Source organism: Mus caroli, unplaced genomic scaffold (genome assembly GCF_978045245.1).
Source record: "Mus caroli unplaced genomic scaffold, Mus_caroli_1 scaffold_4, whole genome shotgun sequence".
Lineage (NCBI taxonomy): Eukaryota > Metazoa > Chordata > Mammalia > Rodentia > Muridae > Mus > Mus caroli.
The window spans coordinates 36,491,487-36,512,981 of record NW_028227259.1 but is presented as its reverse complement, the minus strand read 5'-3'; the positions used below and the strand labels follow the sequence as shown (position 1 = coordinate 36,512,981).

The 21,495-nt window shown below is 42.6% G+C and overlaps 1 protein-coding gene across 1 annotated transcript in view; it reads left to right on the top strand.

Annotated features, from left to right (window-relative positions):
* Window positions 1–21,495, top strand: part of Poln (DNA polymerase nu) — a 141,797-nt gene that overhangs the window by 111,304 nt on the left and 8,998 nt on the right. The window contains exons 18-19 of the mRNA XM_085836355.1: window positions 6,279–6,361; window positions 13,872–14,003. Of these exons, the coding sequence (XP_085692481.1) occupies window positions 6,279–6,361; window positions 13,872–14,003 (215 nt within the window). The remainder of the gene's footprint in view (window positions 1–6,278; window positions 6,362–13,871; window positions 14,004–21,495) is intronic.

Below are 21,495 nucleotides of genomic sequence, written 5' to 3'. Positions count from 1 at the left end.
CTTCTCCCCACCCCTCTGTCTCCATGTGGATGTCCCCACCCCCCACCCCATCTAACCTCTAAACTCCCCAGGGCCTCCAGTCTCTTGAGGGTTAGGTACATCATCTCTGAATGAACACAGACCTGGCAGTCCTCTACTGTATGTGTGTTGGGGGCCTCATATCAGCTTGTGTATGCTGCCTGTTTGGTGTTCCAGTATCTGAGAGGTCTCTGGGGTCCAGGTTGAGACTGCTGGTCCTCCTACAGGATTGCCCTTCTCCTCAGCTTCTTTCAGCCTTCCCTAATTCAACAACAGGGGTCAGCTGCTTCTGTCCATTGCTTGGGTGCAAATATCTGCATCTGACTCTTTCAGCTGCTTGTTGGGTCTTCCAGAGTAAAGTCATGCTAGGTCCTGTTTTGTGAGCGCTCCATAGCAGCAGTAATAGTATCAGGTATTGGGGCCTCCCCTTGAGCTGGATCCCACTTTGGGTCTGTCACTGGACCTTATTTTCCTCAGGTTCTTCTCCATTTCCATCCCTGTAATTCTTGCAGACAGGAGCAATTATGGGTTAGAGTTGCGGCTGTGGGATGGCCCCCCCTCTCCCTAATTTTATGCCCTGTCTTCCTGCTGGAAGTGGGCTCTATAAGTTCCTTCTCCCTTCTGTCCAGCATTTCATCTAAGGTCCTTCCCTTTGAGTCCTGAGAGTCTCACTTCCCAGGTCTCTGCTGGAGGGTGCCCCCAACCTCCTATCTCCCGAGGTTGCCTGTTTCCATTCTTTCTGCTGTCCCTCTGTACTTCATTTTTTTCCCTCACCTAATATCAGATCAGGTTCCCCTCTCCATCCCCCATTTCCCCCCTCCCCTTCCCCTCCCAGATCCTTCCCTCCCTCCCCACTTGTGACTGCTTTCTTCTCCCTCCCAAGTGGGACTCACTAACCCCACATTCGATAGAGGGCTAATATCCAAAAAATATATAAAGAACTCAAGAAGCTAATCACCAAAAAAACCAAATAACCCAGTCAAAAACTGGGATATAGAACTAAACCAAGATTTTACAACTGAGGAATCTTAAATGACTCAAAAGCACCTAAAGAAATTTCAAAGTCCTTAGTGATCAGAGAAATGCAAATCTAAATGACCCCAAGATTCGATCTTAAACCAATCAGAATATCTAAGATCCAAACTACAGGTGACAATACATGTTGGAGAGGATGTGGAGAGAGAGGGACACTCCATTGCTGGTGGGATTGCAAACTGGCACAGCCACTCTGGTAATCAATCTGGACGTTCCTCAGAAAACTGGAAATAGATCTACCTGAAGACCCAGCTATACCATTCTTGGGAATATACTCAAAAGATGCCCCACCATGCCACAGCGGTAGGTGTTCCGGTATGTTCATAGCAGCCTTATTTATAATAGCCAGAAGCTGAAAACAACCCAGATGTCCCACAACAGAAGAATAGATACAGAAAATGTGGTTGAAATACTACTCAGCTATTAAGAATAAGGACATCCTGACTTTTGCAGGCAAATGGATAGAACTAAAAAATACCACCCTGAGTTTGGTAACTCAGACCCAAAAGTGGTATGTACTCACTAATAAGTGGGTATTAGCAAAAAAAAAAAAAAAAAAATACCCAAGATACAGTCCACAGAACTCAAAAAGGTCAACAAGCTGTTTTTGTTTTTGTTTTTGTTTTTAATTCCTCCACACCTAGAGTTACTTTCCGTTGTAGTTTCTTATTTTGTATGTTTGTGCTTATTCCTTTTTTGATGAAATTAACTAATTTAATTGTCTTTTTTATTTGCTATAGAACAAAGATCCTACTTGCCAAATTGATCTCCAGTTTTCTGCTCCTTATTTCATTAAGGAGTGTCCTGTCTTTATCATTTCATTTCTTCTTTTTTTTTTTACATTTTCTTAAATTTTATCATTTAAATGAATTTTATACATAAACATACTAATAATATTGAGTATTTTGAGAATCAAATAATACATAAGAAATTTGTTCAACTTTGATATTCACATCCTTTCATACCCTAAAAATATCATTAATGAATATTTAATACTATCCATAACTGAGGATCCTGTATCTAATGTTGAATACTAAATTGTTTCAAAACATACAGAATATTCTTTGGGAGTTAAGCATAGTAAAAGAGCATAAAATATTAAAAATGAGTCATTAAAAATATATTCAAAAGCCCTTATATGATACCACCTGACATAGTGAGAGAGTATTTAAAACACATTATATATCTGTGTACCTTGTCTAACAGTTTATTTTAAAAAAGATTATCAGTGTTTCTAAGAGAGAAATTATTTTATCACTAAGTATATTTTAAAAATTTCAAAATAGCAAAAATTCTTTGAAGTTAAACATTAAGAAAATGCTAATTTCAAGCACGAGAAAAAATATCAATAATATTTCCATGATGTTTTTAAAACATGATTTTAATATTTTCTTTTTTTTTTAAAGATTTATTTATTTATTATATGTAAGTACACTGTAGCTGTCTTCAGACACTCCAGAAGAGGGCGCCAGATCTCGTTACGGATGGTTGTGAGCCACCATGTGGTTGCTGGGATTTGAACTCTGGACCTTCGGAAGAGCAGTCGGGTGCTCTTACCCACTGAGCCATCTCACCAGCCCCCGATTTTAATATTTTCAACTGTTGATATTCAACAAACAGAATAGTTATTTTAAGATATATTTCATAGTTATGTTTCCCTTTTCATTTCCGATTTTATTTGGATACTATTTGTATGCTCTCTCTAGTTTCTTTTTGGAGACACTCAGAGCTATGAGTTTTCCTCTTAGAACTGTTTTCATTGTGTCCCATAAGTTTTGGTATGATGTATCTTCATTTTCATTAAACTCTAAAAAGCCACTTCTTTCTTTCTTTCTTTCTTTCTTTCTTTCTTTCTTTCTTTCTTTCTTTCTTTCTTTCTTCCTTCCTTCCTTCCTTCCTTCCTTTCTTCCTTCCTTCCTTTTTTCAAGTTATCATTGAGTAGAGTGTTGTTCAACATCCATGTGTATGTGTGCTTTCTGCTGTTTTTGTTGGTATTTAAAACTAGCCTTAGTCCCATGGTAATCTGATAGGTTGCATGGGATTATTTCAATCTCCTTGTATCAGTTGAGACCTGTTTTGTGACCAATTTTATGGTCAGTTTTAGAGAAGGTACCATGAGGTACTAAGAAGAAGGTATATTCTTTTGCTTTAGGATGAAATGTTCTGTAGATATCTGTTAGATCCATTTGGTTCTTAACTTCTGTTAGTTTCACTGTGTCTCTGTTTAGTTTCTGTTTCCACGGTCTGTCCATTGATGAAAGTGGTGTGTTGAAGTCTCCCACTATTATTGTGTGAGGTGCAATGTGTGCTTTAAGCTTTAGTAAAGTTTCTTTTATGAATGTGGCTGCCCTTGCATTTGGAGCATAGATGTTCAGAGTTAAGAGTTCATTTTGGTATATTTTTCCTTTAACCAGTATGAAGTGTCTTTCCATATCTTTTTTGATTACTTCTGGTTGAAAGTTGATTTTATTCAACATTAGAATGGCTACACCAGCTTGTTTCTTGGGACCATTTGCTTGGAAAATTGTTTTCCAACCTTCTACTCTGAGATAGTGTCTGTCTTTGTCACCAAGACATTTTCCTGTATGCAGCAAAATGCTGAGTCCTGTTTACGAATCCTGTCTGTTAGTCTATGTCTTTTTATTGGGGGAACTTAGTCCATTGATGTTAAGAGATATTAAGGAAAAGTGATTGTTACTCCCTGTTATTTTTGTTGCTAGAGGTGGAATTATGTTTGTGTGACTATCTTCTTTTGGGATTGTTGAAAGATTACTTTCTTGCTTTTTCTAGGGTGTAGTTTCCTTCATTGTGTTGGTGTTTTCCATCCATTATCCTTTGTAGGGCAGGATTTATAGAAAGATATTGTGTAAATTTGGTTTTGTCATTGAATATCTTTGTTTCTCCATCTGTGGTAATTGAAAGTTTTGCTGGATATAGCGCCCTGGGCTAGCATTTGTGTTCTCTTAGGGTCTGTATGACAACTGCAAAGGATCTTCTAGCTTTCATAGACTCTGGTGAGAAGTCTTGTATAATTCTGATAGGTCTGCCTTGATATGTTACTTGACCTTTCCCCCTTACTGCTTTTAATATTATTTCTTTGTTTAGTGTATTTTGTGTTTTGATTATTATGTGATGGAAAGAATTTCTTTTCTGGTCTAGTCTATTTGGAGTTCTGTAGGCTTCTTGTATGTTCATGGGCATCTCTTTCTTTAGATTAGGGAAGTTTTCTTCTATAATTTTGTTGAAGATATTTACTGGCCCTTTGAGTTGGGAATCTTCACTCTCTTCTGTACCTATTATCCTTAGATTTCATCTTCTCATTATGTCCTGGATTTCCTGGATGTTTTGGGTTAGGAGCTTTTTGCTTTTTGCATTTTCTTTGACTGTTGTGTCAATGCTTTCTATGGTAACTTCTGCACCTGAGATTCTCTCTTCTATCTCTTGTATTCTGTTGGTGATGCTTGCATCTATGACTCCTGATCTCTTTCCTAGGTTTTCTAACTACAGGGTTGTCTCCCTTTGCAATTCCTTTATTGTTTCTATTTACATTTTTAGATCTTGGATGGTTTTGTTCATTTCCTTCGCCCGTTTTATTGTGTTTTCCTGTAATTCTTTAAGGGTTTTTTTTGTGTTTCTTCTTTAAGGGCTTCTAGCTGTTTACCTGTGTTCTCCTGTATTTCTTTCAGGGAGTTATTTATGTCCTTCTTAAAGTCCTCTACCACAATCATGAGAAGTGATTTTAGATCTGAATCTTGCTTTTCAGGTGTGATGGTGTATTTAGGACTTGCTATGGTGGGAGAATTGGATTCTGATGATACCAAGTAACCTTGGTTTCTATTGCTTATGTTCTTATGCTTGCCTCCTGCCATCTGATTTTCTCTAGTACTACCTGCCCTCGCTATATCTGACTGGAGCCTGTGATCCTGGTTATGTCAGAACTCTTCAGAGTTCAGTTGTCTCTGGGATCCTGTTATTCTGGGATCCTGTGATCCTAATATACTGAGCATGTTAGATCGCCTGGGAGTGGAGCTTCCTGGGAGTGTTGTGGGACTGGCTGTGGAGTTCAAGCCCAAGGTCTGCTCAGGGCACGGGTCCAGAACAAAAGGAACCCATGCCACTGGTCAGGCTGAGTTCCTGAGAGCCTGGGTTCCTCTGGTCCCTAACATTTCCTTTCTTTCACGTTATTTTTATTGGCTTTCTTGTTTGTTTGCTTTTTCAATGTGTTTTGAACTGAAAATACTTATTTTTTTATTATTTATTATTTTATTTATTGACATCCTAAATGTTGCCCCTCCTCTTTGTCCCCATCACAGAAGTCTTTCCCCATCCCTTCTCCCCTTCCCCTCTGAGAGGGTGCCCCTCTCAGCACCCTCCCCCCCTCCAGGTGTCAGGGGGCCTTGGGAAAGCCTGTGTATGCTCTTTGGTTGGTGGCTTAGTCTCTGGGAGCCCAGGTGACATACTAGGAAAACACACACACAAGACTGAGCTTTTACCTTGATGTGCAGTATAAACAGGAAGTGAAGGCTAAGACAGAACTGGGAATACTTTGATCAACACAGACCCACAGTCACAAAGACTGAGAGAGGCTCTGTCCTTTGGTGCTTGAATCTGTGCTTACTCTGTCATTCAGACTGGGAGTAGATGCCATGGATGTTCTCAAGAGCAGCAGTCAGGGGAAGCTCTTCTTAGGCACAGGCACCCTCACTGGGAGGTGCTGGGGAGGGAGGAGCAACTCTTGGGGCACTGTGCTTTTCCACTATTTCAGCTCTCTTCTCTGAGACACTGGTCCACATGCAGTCCAAGAGCTGATCCTCACTCTGTCTGAATGGTGTAACTATAGAGTAGAGCTCACCCTGCTTTCTGTGGGAGATCAAAGCAACAGCTGCTTATTCAATCCTGGGAGGAACTACACAGGACTAAAACCAGCTCACCCCTGTAGTGGCCACAGTTGTAGCTCAGAGCCTGTCAGGCTAATGCTGGATGGACATCCTTTCGTGAGAGCAATATTTAGCTTTGATTTATGGTTTCCCCAGAATTTGAGGGCCAGGGCCTCACTGTCTCTTTGGGAGCCTATGGAGAGCTGAATACTGCACACATTACAAGTCTTTGCTGCCTCCTGGACAGCTGGCTTGAAATGGTGAAGGACCTCCAGGGAAGGTGACAGAATTCTGTCCCTCTGCAAACAGTGCCAACAATGCCAGATAACATGCCATTTTTCCATGCAGGAAGGACATTCCCATAGATCGTGTGACACACATGGACAGAGAACAAACCAAGAAAGTGGTATACTCCGTGGTCTATGGAGCCGGTGAGTCATAGGGAAGGACTGGGTTCTTGTTGTCATCCATTAACCAGTGAAAGAATGCCTGTGTTCAAGTGTGCCATGCCTCAGAGAAGTCACTGTGTGAGTCGTATGCTATTTACACAAACACCTCAGTGGTATTGTTATAAGACATTAGTCAAGCCACTCCATGCACTGACTCATTGTGCCATCCACCCTTTAAGACAGTATTTCTCAACCTTCTGAGTGCTGTGACCCTTTAATACAGTTCCTCATGTGTGGGGATCCCAGCCATAAAGTTATTCTTGTTGTTACTTCATAACTCTAGTTCTGCTACTGTATCTGTGTTTTCTAATTGTCTTAGGGGACTCTGTGAAAGAGTCATTAACAGCCCCACCCCCAGGGGTTACAACCCACAGGTTGAGAAGCACTGCTTTAAGAGCAGCAATAGAAGTTCAGAGAGTGACCAAATCCTACCCCACATCTCACCACAGTGAGAGGTATCATCTCTCTGCATAGAAACTCTCATCCTTAAAAACACACTACCCAAAGTGGGCTCTGGTAGGACCTGGTTCTGCTTCTTAGCACAAACTCAGTAATGAGCTGTCCTTCTCTTTCTCCTCTTTCCAGAGTAGTAGTCCTTCTACTTTGATCCACTCTGCTCTTTTCTTCTCTCTTGCACTCTCTTGATTAGTCTGTCAGTAGTGGGTTTTAAAAAATATATTTTATTTATGTGTATGAGTGCTCTGCCTGTATACCATAGATGTGCACTGCCCACCAGAGGCCAGAAGAGCAAAGGATCTGGCAGGGCTGGAATTAAAGAGGTTGTGAGCTGCCATGTAGGTGCTGGGAACCAAATTCCAGTCCTCTGGAAGAGCAGCCAGTGCTCTTCACGACTGAGCCTTCTCTCTAACTCCCCACCCAAGGTTCTCCCCCCACCCCAGGTCATGCTAAAATAGGGACTGGTTCTCCCTCAGAAGAGGCTATGAGCCCTCTGTTCCTTCCTTGAGAAGCAGTCTATCTGCTGTCACAGATCTAGGCCTGCATGGATCTCCTTGCTTTGGTCAATACTGCTTTGAGCACATCAGGGCTTGTACATAAACCCTGAGAAGGATAATCTGAAAGCTAGTTTTAGGTCAAGGAAAGCCAACAAAACTGCTGGAGTGTAAACTCCAGCGTGGGGCATGCTTGTCACTCCCAGTTCCCTTGGTTTCTGTAACTGCAGTGCTATGGATGTGTGTTTCAAAGGCTTCTTCTGGATCCCATTGTCTTGTCCAGATCCCTCCCCAGTACTCAGGACTGTGCACTTGCCCTTCCTCTCACATGTTTTTCCATATGCATTAAAAAAACACATCCATCTTTACCCAACTCTCCCCTTCTCAGCCATCACCCACCACTGTACCAGTTACTCACACCTATGCAGTAAGTTACCATAGACAGTACATTTGTTATCTCACGGTTCATGTGGTGCCTGCCCGTAGGCTAAGTGAGGCTGTGGTATCACCTGAGGCTCCCCTGGTATTCTTATTTCCTCAGCTTCTGTTTCCTGTGGGCCCCATGGGTCTCTGGCATGAACACTCTGCACTGTGACCACTTTACACTTCAAAGCCAGCTGGCTGCCAAGTACCAGCTGGCTGCCTATTCGTTTTGTTCTGGGTAAAATGCCCATTCTGAGCATGAGCCCAAGAGGCCAGGAGTGTCCATCAGTTCCGTTCTGCTTACTAACTAACACACAGAGTACAAAGCACCCACTGAACAAGTAACAATGCCTTGAGAACATCAGACCCTATGAAGTGTCTAGAAAGCAATGTGGAAGCCAGTAATCAAACTTAGGGTAAGAGTACAGTCATGATACTGGTGGCTCTCCTCAGTGTGGCCTGTCCCATTTCCTCCTCAGCCTCCTCCCTACTGTCCTCCAGATTTCAGGGGTTTCTGCCCTGGGGCAGGAGAAGCAACATTCTGCCAGATTAGAACTTGATGTTTTGGGTCCTCCTGCAGATCTGCCATACCTGGAGTTCTGTACTCCAAATGTTGTCCCCCACCTCCCCACTACTTCTACCCCCCACCCCAGGACTCAAATTCCAGTTCTATTCACCGCTTGACCTGTACCTCTTTGCCCATTCCTTTCCCCTTAAAGACTCCCATGGGGTTGCTGGAGCTACAACTGGTACCGTTAACTTGCATCTCTGTCATCTGCTTTCTGTTTATCTGGCTCCCATTTCAGGTGTGAGCTGTGTGGCTAAGCTTCCAGAGGTCTCCCCCCACCCCACCCCGCCAAGCTGGAGCTGGCACAGGAGGGATGGATGCAGGATGAATGTGTGATTGCCCTAAGTGTGACTTGGTCTTGGCCTCTCCAGTAGGAGAGTCAGCTCTCACCACAATAGTTGTTTCCCAGAGAAACATGGCCTCCCAGCACCCGCTGGCTCCTTCTGCGCCTTCACTTTGTGTTCTCTGGGGAGGACGTAAATAAGCAATGAGTCAGGAGCTGTGATGCGAGTGAAGGGAGCAATTTGCTGCTTTTAGCTCGGGGGTAATGGGGGCTCCCACCCTGAGCTTCTATCTTTGCTGCTCCATTGTTCCTGCTCCACCTAATAGCTGGAATTACTGTGTATCTGCTATTCAGTTCATGATGTTTCTATCCCTCCCTTATTTGAGCCAGACCTTGCTGATGAGCAGGCTTGGGGCATAATAAAACCACCAGGCTCCCGTGCTACTGGGGCCTTGGGAAACCCAGTGGAGGAACCTTGGACAGGCAGCTTGTGGTGGCATATAGGAGTGTTTCCACAGACGCCATTCAGAGCAACCCAGAAGCTGCTGATAGTAATGCCTAGCCAGGGAGAAACATAGCTCTAACGCCACCTTAAGAAAATGGTTATGTGATTGATCATTGTGAGAACTGTGATGAGGACAGAGGGGAAAACCATAGGGCACAAGAGACAAGCAGAGAAGGCACTGGGAAGAGATGTGCATGTGCATGCCCGGTCTCCTGCAGCAGCAGGTATGGCAGTCCCTCCTGGCCTCCTATCACCTAAGATTTATGTATCCCATGTGTTATCTAGGATCTTGACCCAGAGCTGGCTCACAAGCACATTGCCTCTTCTATATCCAGCTAAATTCAGCATCTTGCTGGGCCTGCTTATAGCCATCTGTGCTAGTTGATTTTTGTAAATGTGATAGAAATCAAGACATAACCGGGAAAAGGGAATCTTAACTGAGAAAGTGCCTCCAAGAAATTGAGGCCAAGTCTATGGGTATTTTCTTGATTAATAAGTGATGTGGGAGGCTCCAGCTCATTGTGGATGGTACCACCCATGAGTAGGTAGATGGCCCTGTGTTGTATAAGAAAGCAAGCAGAGCAAGCCATTGGAAGCCACCCAGTAAAACAGCATTCCCCCATGGATTCTGCTCCTATTTCTGCCTCCAGGTACCTGACCTGCTTGAGGTCCTGCCCTGACTTCCCTCAGTGAAGGACTATAAGTGAAATGTATAATTAAATAAGCTCTTTCCTTCCCAAGTTGCTTTTGGTGATAGTCTTTTATCACAGCAATAAAAACTCTAATGCACTATCTCTGAGTTCATCAGGACTCTAGTCCCTCCTGGAATTCATTCCTAATCCCCAGGCTTGCTGGTTCATTCCTAATCCCCAGGCTTGCTGGGCTCCTGCTTTCTGAAGGTTGACCTAATGCTGAGTCCTCCCCATGATTCCTCAGTGAACTCCATATTCAGCTGTTGTACAATCAGCAGGAACTCACTGGATGCATGCAGAATGCCAGGCCTACCCTGCAGCAGGAGGATAAGGGTTCATGCCTGCTCCTAAGGGACCTGACTCTGCCAGGAGAAACACAAAGTGAAGCCAAGCCTCATACTGAGTACCCTGGGGATTGTACTTATGATGGAGCCTCAGAACTTGGGAAGCTGCCCAGAGCAGCAATACCTGGGCTGTATGGGAAGTCCTGTTTAAGTAAGCTATACAACATTCTTGGAGCTTCCTGATGCTAGGCACTTTCTCATGGCTAGAAACAGAAATGGCCTAGTTAACACTTCTGTTGCTGTTATAAATTACCCTGCAGAAATCAACTTAGGGAAGAAAGGGTTTATTATATTTACAATTCCAGGCTACAGTCCATTATTGCAGCAAAGTTAAGACAGGAACTTAAGCATCACATCCACAGTCAAGAGAAGAGAGGAAACATGGATCCTTGCTTGCTGTTCTTTTACACTGTTCAAGAGCCCTGCCTAGGGAATAGTGCTGCCCGCAATGAGCTGGGTCTTCCTACATTAGTCAAAATAACTCTCTATAGACATGCTCACAGACCAACCTGATCTTAGGTAATTCCTGAACTGAGGCTCTCCTCTCTTCCCTGGTGATTCTAGTTTGTGTCAAGCTAGCAATTAAAATCAAGGAGCATAAACTGCTCATATACTTGACATGTAAACATTGGAACTTTCCACTCTATAACCTCAAAGTCGAGGAGTGACTTATTTATTTTATATTCATTAGTGTTTTGCATGCATATATGACTGTGAGGATATCAGATCCCTTGAAACTGGAGTTGTAGACAGTTGAGAGGTGCCATGTAGGTGCTGGGAATTGAACCAGGTTCTCTGGAAGAACAGTCAGTACTCCCAACCACTGAGACATCTCCAATCCTTCATGTTAATTTTATAATGTAAAATTCAATCCAATTCCAAAAACCTCTCAATGTCTTAAAAAAATTCCAGCACTTCAAAAGTCCTTTAAAGTCTCTTGCAAATTCTCATAACTATAGGCTCCTATAAAGACAAAACCAAGTTTCATCCTTACATATTTTTCTTCCAAAAGGGAAATGCTGGGACATAAATGAACAATCATAAACTAAAATTTAAATTTTAGCAAAACTAAAATCTAGCATAGACTCAAATCCTACAGTTCAGCACACATCTGAGATTCACTCACAGTCTTCTGGGCTCCAAAGGCTTTGGGCAGCACCACTTCTCTAGCTCTGCTGTCTGTAGCATACATAGTTTCACCATTAACCAGCTTCATTTTGTACCTAAAGCTACTTTTTGGGTGTAGACATCCTACAGTTCTGGATTCTCTAATATTTTGGAGGGGTCTTATTGCAACTGAGGCTTCACCTTCAGCAATGGCCAGTCAAGGTCCTTCTTCAGAGACTCCAACTCTGTCACAAGGTGCCAAGCCTCAGATGTTCTCAAATCCTCCCTTTAAAGCCTTCAAAACCAGTACTTACATTACCAAGTTCTGAAATGTAGCCTTACCCACTCTGACCACAGCTTATTAGCTCTCAGGTGCTGACACTGAGAAAATACTTTCCTGTTGTTCCAGTGCATCATGGTGTTAATCTTGTTGACAATCACAAGATTAGCTGATTCTTCATAACCTTCTTTCACAATCAGCACACACAGTTTTTTAGCCAAAATATTATGCAAATAGCCTTAATCCAGTTAATAATAAAGTCCCCATTTCCCTCTGAAACATGACCTGGGCCTCTTCTGTCTATATTACTTCCAGCAGTCTTATTTTTGAAACTCCCACAAGAATGGCCAATTTCCTGCTCTCCATAGGCACTAAGCATGCACATGGTTCACAAACATACACATAAAATAAAATAAAATAAAAATATTTTAAAATAATGGCTCGTTAAGTTCTTCCCAGAAAGCTGATTGATTTTTTTCCAGCCCAAAGTAACAAACGCTTCCACATTCTGCCCATCAAAACAATCCAAGCATAAAAACTAACGGTCAGGTCTATTACAGAGCACCCAGCTTCTGCTAATAGTTTCTGTCCAAGTTATACTTATGTTGATGCAATAAAATATCCTGGGAAAAATTGTTTATTTGGAATATAATCCAAGATGCCTAAACATATAAAGTCATAGGCCTGATGACACAGATGTTGGACTTGTAGACAAGGACTTCAAAGCTGCTCACGAGCATAAAGAAAAACATGCTCACAACAGCTGGGGAAAAGAGAATCTGCCAAATAAGAAGGGCCAAATGGTAACTCTGGAACGGCAATTAGCAGTCTCTGAAGTTAAAAGTTCCCCAAATTAGTTTAGCAACGCATTGGAAATTAGAAAAGAAGACAATTCTAAGTTCCTCTGAGTGGCTGAATTGCCAATGGACTTGTCTATTCCAGTGCTGTAGCTGAAAGTAATGATTAGAATTTGATGGAAGAAAAGGTTTTTGATGAAATTTTTCAGTAAAATGCAGCAAAACACATAACTTTATTATGGAGTCACCACACTATCTTCATTAAGCCCTAAGGGGATTTAAAGAGGTTCCCCCGCCTCCAGCAAAATTTGTGCCAGGAAGGTCTAGACATGGGCAGAGGAGCCAGGCATTTGTCCCTCTCTATTGAGGAAAAACAACAACAACAACAACAAAAATGAGCTTGCCACTCTTCCAAGCAAACCTGCTTTTTCTCTGCTCCTAGTGTTCAATATTGCTGCCATTAGAACTCCTGAGGGTTTCAGTTGGTGAAGGCCAGTGGTAGCCTCACTAAAAAGGGGATCAAAAGGTGATTCTGAGAGGTCAGATAGTTCCTCTTTTAAGAAACTCTTCCTATCTTCATAGACACAGAGCTTAAGCCTTAAGCCTAAAGGCCTCTTGGGTATTCCTTGTGAGCCGGAATTGGCCAGTTCAAAGCTCAGTGAGCCTTCCTCTTGCCCTAGTAATGACTCTACTAGGAATCAGCTCTTGGAATCCTTCAGTGTTACTCCAAGAACACAGGACTTTCTCTATAATACTACTGGTAGGAAAGGGCCCTGGTATGCATTCCTGAAGGAGAAGAGAAGAGAACAGTTACACATTAAACCTCAAGTAGAACCCACATTGGCTTAGAGTTTGGTTCATAGGATTCCTGACCAACCCCAGCGCTAAGGATTAGGCTAAAAACTATTATTCCCAATTCATGATTGAAGAAACAAATTTTTGAGAGTTAAACAACTTCCCCCAAGACCACTAGAACTTCTTGTGGGTGGCAGAGATGAAGTCAGATCTAGACTTGTATATCCCAGTATCTGAGCCCCCAAACAAGAGGCTCATGTGCTAGAACTTGGTACCATCTCCACCAGAGACTTTCACTACTTCATTGTGGCTACTTCACAAGAACTTTGCCTCTTTGGGAGCAAAATACTAATCTAGGTCAAAAGCATGTATTCTAAAATAAGAATGCTGAGCATGGGGGCCCCTGAATATCATATTTCCACATTTACCATCTACTCTGCCTTCCTTGTTCCTGTGGGCCTCACAGCTTTTCTACAGTCAGATCTCTTATTGACTAAGCTGAGAGTAATGATTCTGCCCGTTCCCAACTTCACATGCAGCTCCTGGCAAACAGTCAAGACTACTGGGAGAAATACATTTTAAGTGGCCTTATTCAGGTCAGTGGCCACCTAACATCCAGTATGTAAGGCCCAAAGCTAATACTATCCAAACCAATCACATAAGGCCCACACCACCACTGGACTCTTTGTCCCTCAGGCCTGCAGTTAGGTAGGCCTGGACTCTAATGGTATGTATTCTTGACTCACAGGGAAAGAGCGGCTTGCTGCTTGCCTTGGAGTCACTGTTTTGGAAGCCACCCACTTTTTGGAGAGATTTTTGCAGAAGTACAAGAAAATCAAGGACTTTGCCCAGACAGTTATTGGCCAGTGTCACAGTGCAGGTAAGCCAGCTGCAGCCAGGCCTCTCCTTTTAAAACAGACAGTGGTGTCCATAGCTCCTTACTTTGTTGCTGAGTGGATGGACAGACAAATGAGTGTCTTATGGTTTGTGTATGACTTAGTGAAGTTGGGTGGAGGTGTCTGAGCTATCAGCCCTACTGGATCAACAGTGCTAAAAGACTGCATGTAGAAAGGAGGTGGCTAGAGCTGGTTTCTACCTGTAGCAACAAAATGAACAAGCTTGACTTAACATGATAGTTATACATAGGTAAAAGTAAACAGATAACTGTAGCTATCTTTTGCTACTTTGTGGATTCTTTTTTCTTCCACACTTCTGCACCCTTTCCACCCTTTCAAATCCCTAACACTAGATAAGAGAGAAAGGAAAGAGATTCCTGAATAAAGTCAGGGGCAGAAAGGGGGCAACATTATCATTAGACTACTTCCTGCTGATTAGGGGTGTCAAGTTTATTGGAGCAAGTTTGATTTTGGCTGTCAGGATATCTAATTTCTTCTTTGCCCCTCCTAGAGCATGAGGTAAATCATAGTGAGCTCCTGTGGACAAACTGAAGTAGCTCCATAACCCACACCTGGGATTAAAATGAAAACATATTCTTATAATATTTCTGTGTTTTTAAAAGAAATCAAAACTCCAAAATTGTCACTACAGATAAAACCCTACACCTAGGTTAGGCAGTGGTGGTGTATGCCTTTGATCCCAGCACTTAGTCAGAGGCAGTCAGATCTGTGTGAGTTCAAGGCCAATCTGGTCTGCAGAGTGAGTTTCTGGACAGCCAGTACTGTTAAACAGAGAAACATGTCTCAACAAACAAACAAAAAAACAAAACCTTACACCTGAAAGTGAAGACCATATATTCCTACATTCTGACATGTACTTATATATTAATATAGTATCTCCACAAGTAAAACATGTCTATAAACATAGCACAATATGGATGTAGCTTTATATATCCTCTGTGAGTATGACTCTGCCCACATATTTGTTTGAAAATGCATTGCAATCTTACTGACTATACATTTATTTAAAAAGCTATCCCAACTAAACCAGTCTCACCAAAAATATGAGACCTGGACACATATACCTTAATTGGAAATAAGAGGATAAAGGGTGTTTTTAAAATATTTATTTATTTTAATTTTTATGAGCGTAAGTGTTTTGTTCACATGTATGGTACGTGTATGGCATATGTGGCTGGTGTTATGGAGCCCAGAAGAGGGCATTGGATCCCCAGAACTGTAGTTATGGATGGTTGTGAGGTACCATGTGGGTGCTGGGAACCAAAGGGTTAATAATAGGCGCAGAGATAGCATTTACAAATTAGGACTAACTAGATGAAAATGAAAATTGGGTTGGGCTGGCAGGACTTCCCATTCTTAAATATGCACTCTAGAATGTGCCCCATGGTACAGCAAACAACTGTAGTCTCAGATGCTCTCAGGAACTCAAGAGATCCTGATAGCCTGGAGCCTGAGCTCATGCTCATAGGGTCTAGGCAGGCCCCACAGGCTTGAAGAGTCTGATGTCAGAGCTATAACCTGAGGACAGTCTATGAGGAGTGAAGGGATTAGATCAGGAGCAGAGGTGAAATGAGGGCAAACAACAGGGGTGTCACTCAAGGAGATTCCAAGAGGCTGGTACCCAAACCGTGCAAGTGGGGTCAGGATCTAGATGTTCATGCACTCTATCTTCCCCAGCCCAAACAGAATCACAACCACACCATTGCTCCTAAGGCCCCAAGGAGGCCAGGTCCACAACTTGTTCACATAGTTGTATCTTAACACAAAACGAAAAATTGTCCAAATCAAGATATCTCAACTGTAATCAACCAAGACTGTTGCTGCTTTTGCTCCTCTACCTCCTTCCCATGCCTGGTAGCCTTAGAGTGGCCATAGCCATTTTTACAACTTAACTGGGGGTGGATGGGTGAGGGAGTAGATTTCTGCACTAATATTCCCATGGCTCACCACTCACTCCTAAGTACACGGTGGAGGCCTGCCAGGTATCCTGACATGCGAATGATTTTGAGACTGTTACTTCAACCCTGAGCACCATGGCATCAATTCCTTTTGCACTATAAATAGGAACTCAGCAGCAGTGCTGGGAATGTTGGGTAGAGTGAAAACAAGGTTTAAAACATGTATAGTCAGATTACATCCAATTTGGACCACAATGGAGTCACTCCATGGACAACTATAAAACAGGCCAAAGTACATGGGTTTTCAGACACTCAACCTATTGCTGTGAGAAAAGAAAAATGAGGTGAGTCCTTGTAAGTGCCTATGTCTAGAGGCACACAGTATGGCCCAGGAGAACACTTGCACAGAATAACCACTGGAAACAGCCAGCTGGATCATTCTAGGGTTCATACAGGCCAGAATAAACTCCCTGGATACCTGATACATCCAGTAAAGGCCTCACAAGGGCTACACCTCATAGCCCTACAAAAAAAGGTTACTCTAAAGTCCTTGCCCTCCAGCATAAAGATAAACCTCAAATACAAGGAGATACATAAGTGGCATAAACCTGCCAAGACACCGGCAGATAGAGACAAGCCACACTTATGCTGACAACATGAAGTCTGAGATGCCCAACATCCAGTCAGAAGCTATGGACGTGTGAAGGCATGGGAAGCAGATGTGCTGACCCAGAAACACAGTGTCCTGTCCTTGTATTACGTCTCCCACGGAGTGGAGGTACTCAGAACCTCATCACTTCATGATGATTACATTGAGGGCAGCTCAGTGCTTACCTAACATCTGCAACACTCTAGATTTCAGTACTTAACACCCTATCACCACCACCAAAAAGTTATAGATTTTTTATGTAGAGAATTGTACCAATTCTCAGACCTATGAACTCATCAATGAAAAATTTGCTTCTGATCCACACCAAGTTAAAACAGAAGTCTTCGCTTCTCGGGAACATATGTAAGCAATTGCAATGGCTATTCTTGGTTGTCAATTTGACTACATCTGGGATTAACTAAAACCCAAAAATGGAGGCACAGCTGTAAGGGTTTTTTGCATTATTTGAAGTAGAGAGATCCACTTATAATCCAAATCTTTGAGGCAAGAAAACACAGATCCTTTGAATCCAGATCACTTTAGCTTCCCACCTCTAATCTGGGCCATACCTTCTGCTATAAAGACATGGAAAAAGGAAGTTTTTGCTCTTTGCCTGCTTACTCTGGTCTTTTTAGCAAGTCTAGATTCCAGAGTCTACTAAAGACCACCTAAGATATCCAGTCTTATGGACTGAGCAACTACTGGATTCCTGGGCTGTCTGTTCACAGCTAGCCATTGTTGAATTAGCTGGACTGCAGTCTGTAAGTCATTCTAAGAAATCCTACCCCCCTGCCTCTCTATATATGGAGAGAGTAAGATCCATTTCTAATCCAGATCTTTGAAGTATGAAAACTCACCTTTAATCCAGATCATTTTAACTGGGAAACTCTACCTCATAGATAGAGGCCAGGTGGCAACACTGGATCTCCAAAGGCAAGGTGATCATGGCTACTGGAATGGACAGCACAGATGAAGCAATCCCATAACAGCCTGACCCATAATGGGCAACACAGGAAAAGTAAATTTTATGGTGTCATTACTCGTGTGGATCTTTGGTACTGGTTAATCAATCATGATGTTTCAGTCATGAAATAGATAAGAAGCCTACTGGATTTTTGTTTGATTTGTATAAGTGGGAAAATTCTGAAACAAATGAAACAGAGGCTTCATTGGACTGCGGCAAAAGGCCATTTCTGTCCATGAATCAATTTGCAGACTTGAGTAGTTGGTAGATCCAGAACCTTTTGAATGAAGGGATGTCAAATTTCCCCTGAGGAAGGACCCTGATAAAATACCTAAAAGTTTTACTGTTAGCATATCCCCAGTCCTTCTCCCAGAGGGTCCTACAGCCTTTTACAAGGGTAACTGTATACTGGGAGAAAGGAAACAATCAGACTTTCCAGGTCTATTAGTTCTGAATTAATGCTGATTCCAGGAGATCCCAAGAAATACTGTGGCCATCCAGTTAAAGAGGGAACTCATGGAAGTCAGGTGATTAGTAGAGTTTGGGCTGAAGTCCAACTCACAGTAGGTCCAGTGGGTTCCCAAACTCAACCTGTGGTTATTTCTCCAGGCCCAGAATGTATAATTGGGATAGATATAAGTTGGCAGAACTCTCACATTGGTTCCCTGATCTGTGGAGTAAAGGCTATTATAGTTGGAGAGGCTAAATGGAAGCCTTTAGAGTTGCCTCTGCCAAGGAAAATAGCAAATCAAAACTAGCATCACATCCTTGGAGGAACTGTAGAACTTGTGCCACCACCGAGGACTTGAAAGATGCAGCGGTGGTGCTTTCCTCCACATTTCTCTTTAACTCACCTATCTGGCCAGTGCAGAAGGCTAAGATCATAGGGTGTATGACAGTTGACTATCAAAAACTAAATCAGGTAATGTCTCCAATTGCAGCTAAAGTACCAAATCTGGTATCCTTACTTGTAACTTTAATTTTTTCAATGTCTACTTTGAATGATGACCCTTAAACACTTTAACCTCCCTTGTAGCCTACCACCCACCAGAGGTAGTGGAAAAGAAAGGATATGGGGGAAGTGAACCTGTTTAGAAAGGTTCTTTGGAACAATTTCTGTCTGTGTTGTCTGGAAATCAGCAGTTCAGTTCACAGGTTAGGAGCAACAGCGCGATCCACTGACAAACACTTCACAGATGCACCAGCAGTCTAGTTGGGTAGAGTTAGGATAGCAAACACAAATCAGCAGCAGTGGCACTACCTAGCAGAGAGCCAGGCCTCAGCCTCAGCTCCAGTCAACAGGAGGTACCTGGAAGAATGCCAGGAGAAGTTCTCGGCTGTGCCTCTCTCAGGGAACCCAAGATCAGCAAAGATGTGAGACCCATAAGCAAGCCTAGCTCAGCCTCTGTCACTGTCCATGGAGTCCTATTTATACCCTCCAAACATCACATATCTTCCACAGGTTTTGCCTCAGCATGTGTACATGCATCTGTCACAGCTGATGTCACTCTGCCAATCAGTCCAAGTCCACTGAAGCAGCAAAAAACTATAGCACACCACCAGAAGTTTTTTTGGTGCATTTCTTTCTATGAAGTCTGACAAATGCAGCTCAACTATGCAATATAAGGCAAACCAATATATGTGTGTTGTTATCAAAGAATCCTTCATCACATGTCCTTTCACATGCTTGCTGTAGCAGAACATCTTTGCTCCTGTGTCTGCTTCAGCAAAACGTCATGAGTCTGCCTTAGTCTTTCACCTGTGTCCACTTCAGGAAAACACTCCTTCACAGGTTTGCCCCAGCAAAGCACCATCCAACACTACTGACTCTCCAAAACCCCCCTTAAGTTTCCAGTTCACTTACTTGAGCAAATTAACACATCTGGTAAATGGTTTGTAGCTATTGATCTAGCAAATGCTTTTTTTTTCTCTGTACCTATCCATAAGGACCACAGGAAGCAATTTGCTTTCAGTTGGCAAGACCGACAATAAACCTTTCAGCTTTACATCAAAAATATACTAACCTCCAGCCCTGTGTCATAGCCTGGTTAGAAGTGATCTTGATCATCTGTCTCTTCACTAAATATCACATAGATACACTATATTGATGATATTATTTTGATTAGATTAAGTGAGCAGGAGGTAGCAACCACTTTGAACTCATTGGTAACACATATGAATATCAAAAGATGGGAAATCCAACCAAAAATTCACTACCTCAGTGAAATTCTTAGGAGGCCAGTAATGTGGGCTGTGCAGAGCTATTCCTTCCATGGTGAAGGGAAATCCATTGCACCTGGCCCCTCCCAACACCAGGAAAGAAGCACAATGCTTAGTAGGCCTATTGGATTCTAGAGACAGCACGTTCCTCACTTGGATGTGTTACTCTGGCCCTATTATACAAAGCGACTCAGAAAGTTGCTAGTGGGATCCATCCCATAATCAGCTTCCAAACGCTGACACCATTGCATACACTAGCAAGATTTTGCTGAAAGGACCCTGATATAGCTGTCTCTTGTGAGACAATGCCGGGGCCTAGCAAGCACAGAAGTGGATGCTCACAGTCAGCCATTGAATGGATCACAGGGCCCCCAATGGAGGAGCTAGAGAAAGTACCCAAGGAGCTAAAGGGATCTGCAACCCTATAGGTGGAACAACATTATGAACTACCCAGTACCCCCCCCCCCCCGAGCTTGTGTCTCTAACTGCATATGTATCAGAAGATGGCCTAGTCGGCCATCACTGGAAAGAGAGGCCCATTGGACTTGCAAACTTTATATGCCCCAGTACAGGGGAACACCAGGGCCAAAAAGTGGGAGTGGGTGGGTAGGGGAAGGGGGAGGGTATAGGGGACTTTTGGATAGCATTGGAAATGTAAATGAGGAAAATACCTAATAAAAAAATTAATTCTAAAAAAATAAAAAAGAAAGTTGCTAGTTTTATATGGGGACTGGAACAGGAGAAGGCTATTTAACAGGTCCAAGCTGCTGTGCAGGCTGCTCTGCTACTTGGACCATATGATTCAGGTGACCCAAAGACACTTGATGTTTCAGTGGCAGATAGGGATGCTCTTAGAGCCTTTGACAGGCCTGTCTGTATAAGTGAATCACAGAAGAGAGCTTCGGGATTTTGGACCAAAGCTCTACCATCATCTACAGACAACTGTTCTACCTTTGAAAGCTGTTGGCCTGCTATTGAGCCTTAGTGGAAACTGAATGTTTGACAAGGGGCTACCAAGTTACCATGTGACTCAAGCTGCACCTCATGAGCTGGGTGTTATCTGATCCACCAAGTCATAAAATAGGATTTACACAGCAGTGATATATTATCAAATGGAAGTGGTATATTCATGATCAGTTCTATTCATGATCAGGTCTAGAAGGCCCAATCAAGTTACATGAATAAGTTGCCCAAATGTCTATGGTTTCTACTCCCATTACAATGCCATCTGCTACCAAGTATTCACCCGTAGCCTCATGAGGTGTTCCCTATGATTGGTTGACTGAGGAAGAGAAAACTACAGCCTGGTTTATTGTTGATTCTGTATATTATACAGGTATCATCCAAACACAGATAGCTGCAGCATTATAGTCCCTTTCTGAGACAACCCTGAAAGACACCAGATAAAGGAAATCTTCCTAGTAGGCAGAACTTTGAGCAGTACACATGATTGTACATTTTGTTTGGAAGGAGAAATGGCCAGATATGCATTTGATTCATGAGCTGTAGCCAATGGACTGGCTGGATGGTGAGAGATTTGGAAAGAACATGATTGGAAAATTGGTGAGAAAGGCATCTGAGGAAGTATGTGGATAGATCTCTCCAAACAGATGAAGAATGTGAAAATACTTATGTCCTGTATAAATACTCTCCAAAAGGTGACTTCAGCTAAGGAGAAGTTCAGTAATTAAATAGATGTGATGACTCATTACAAGGACAGTCAG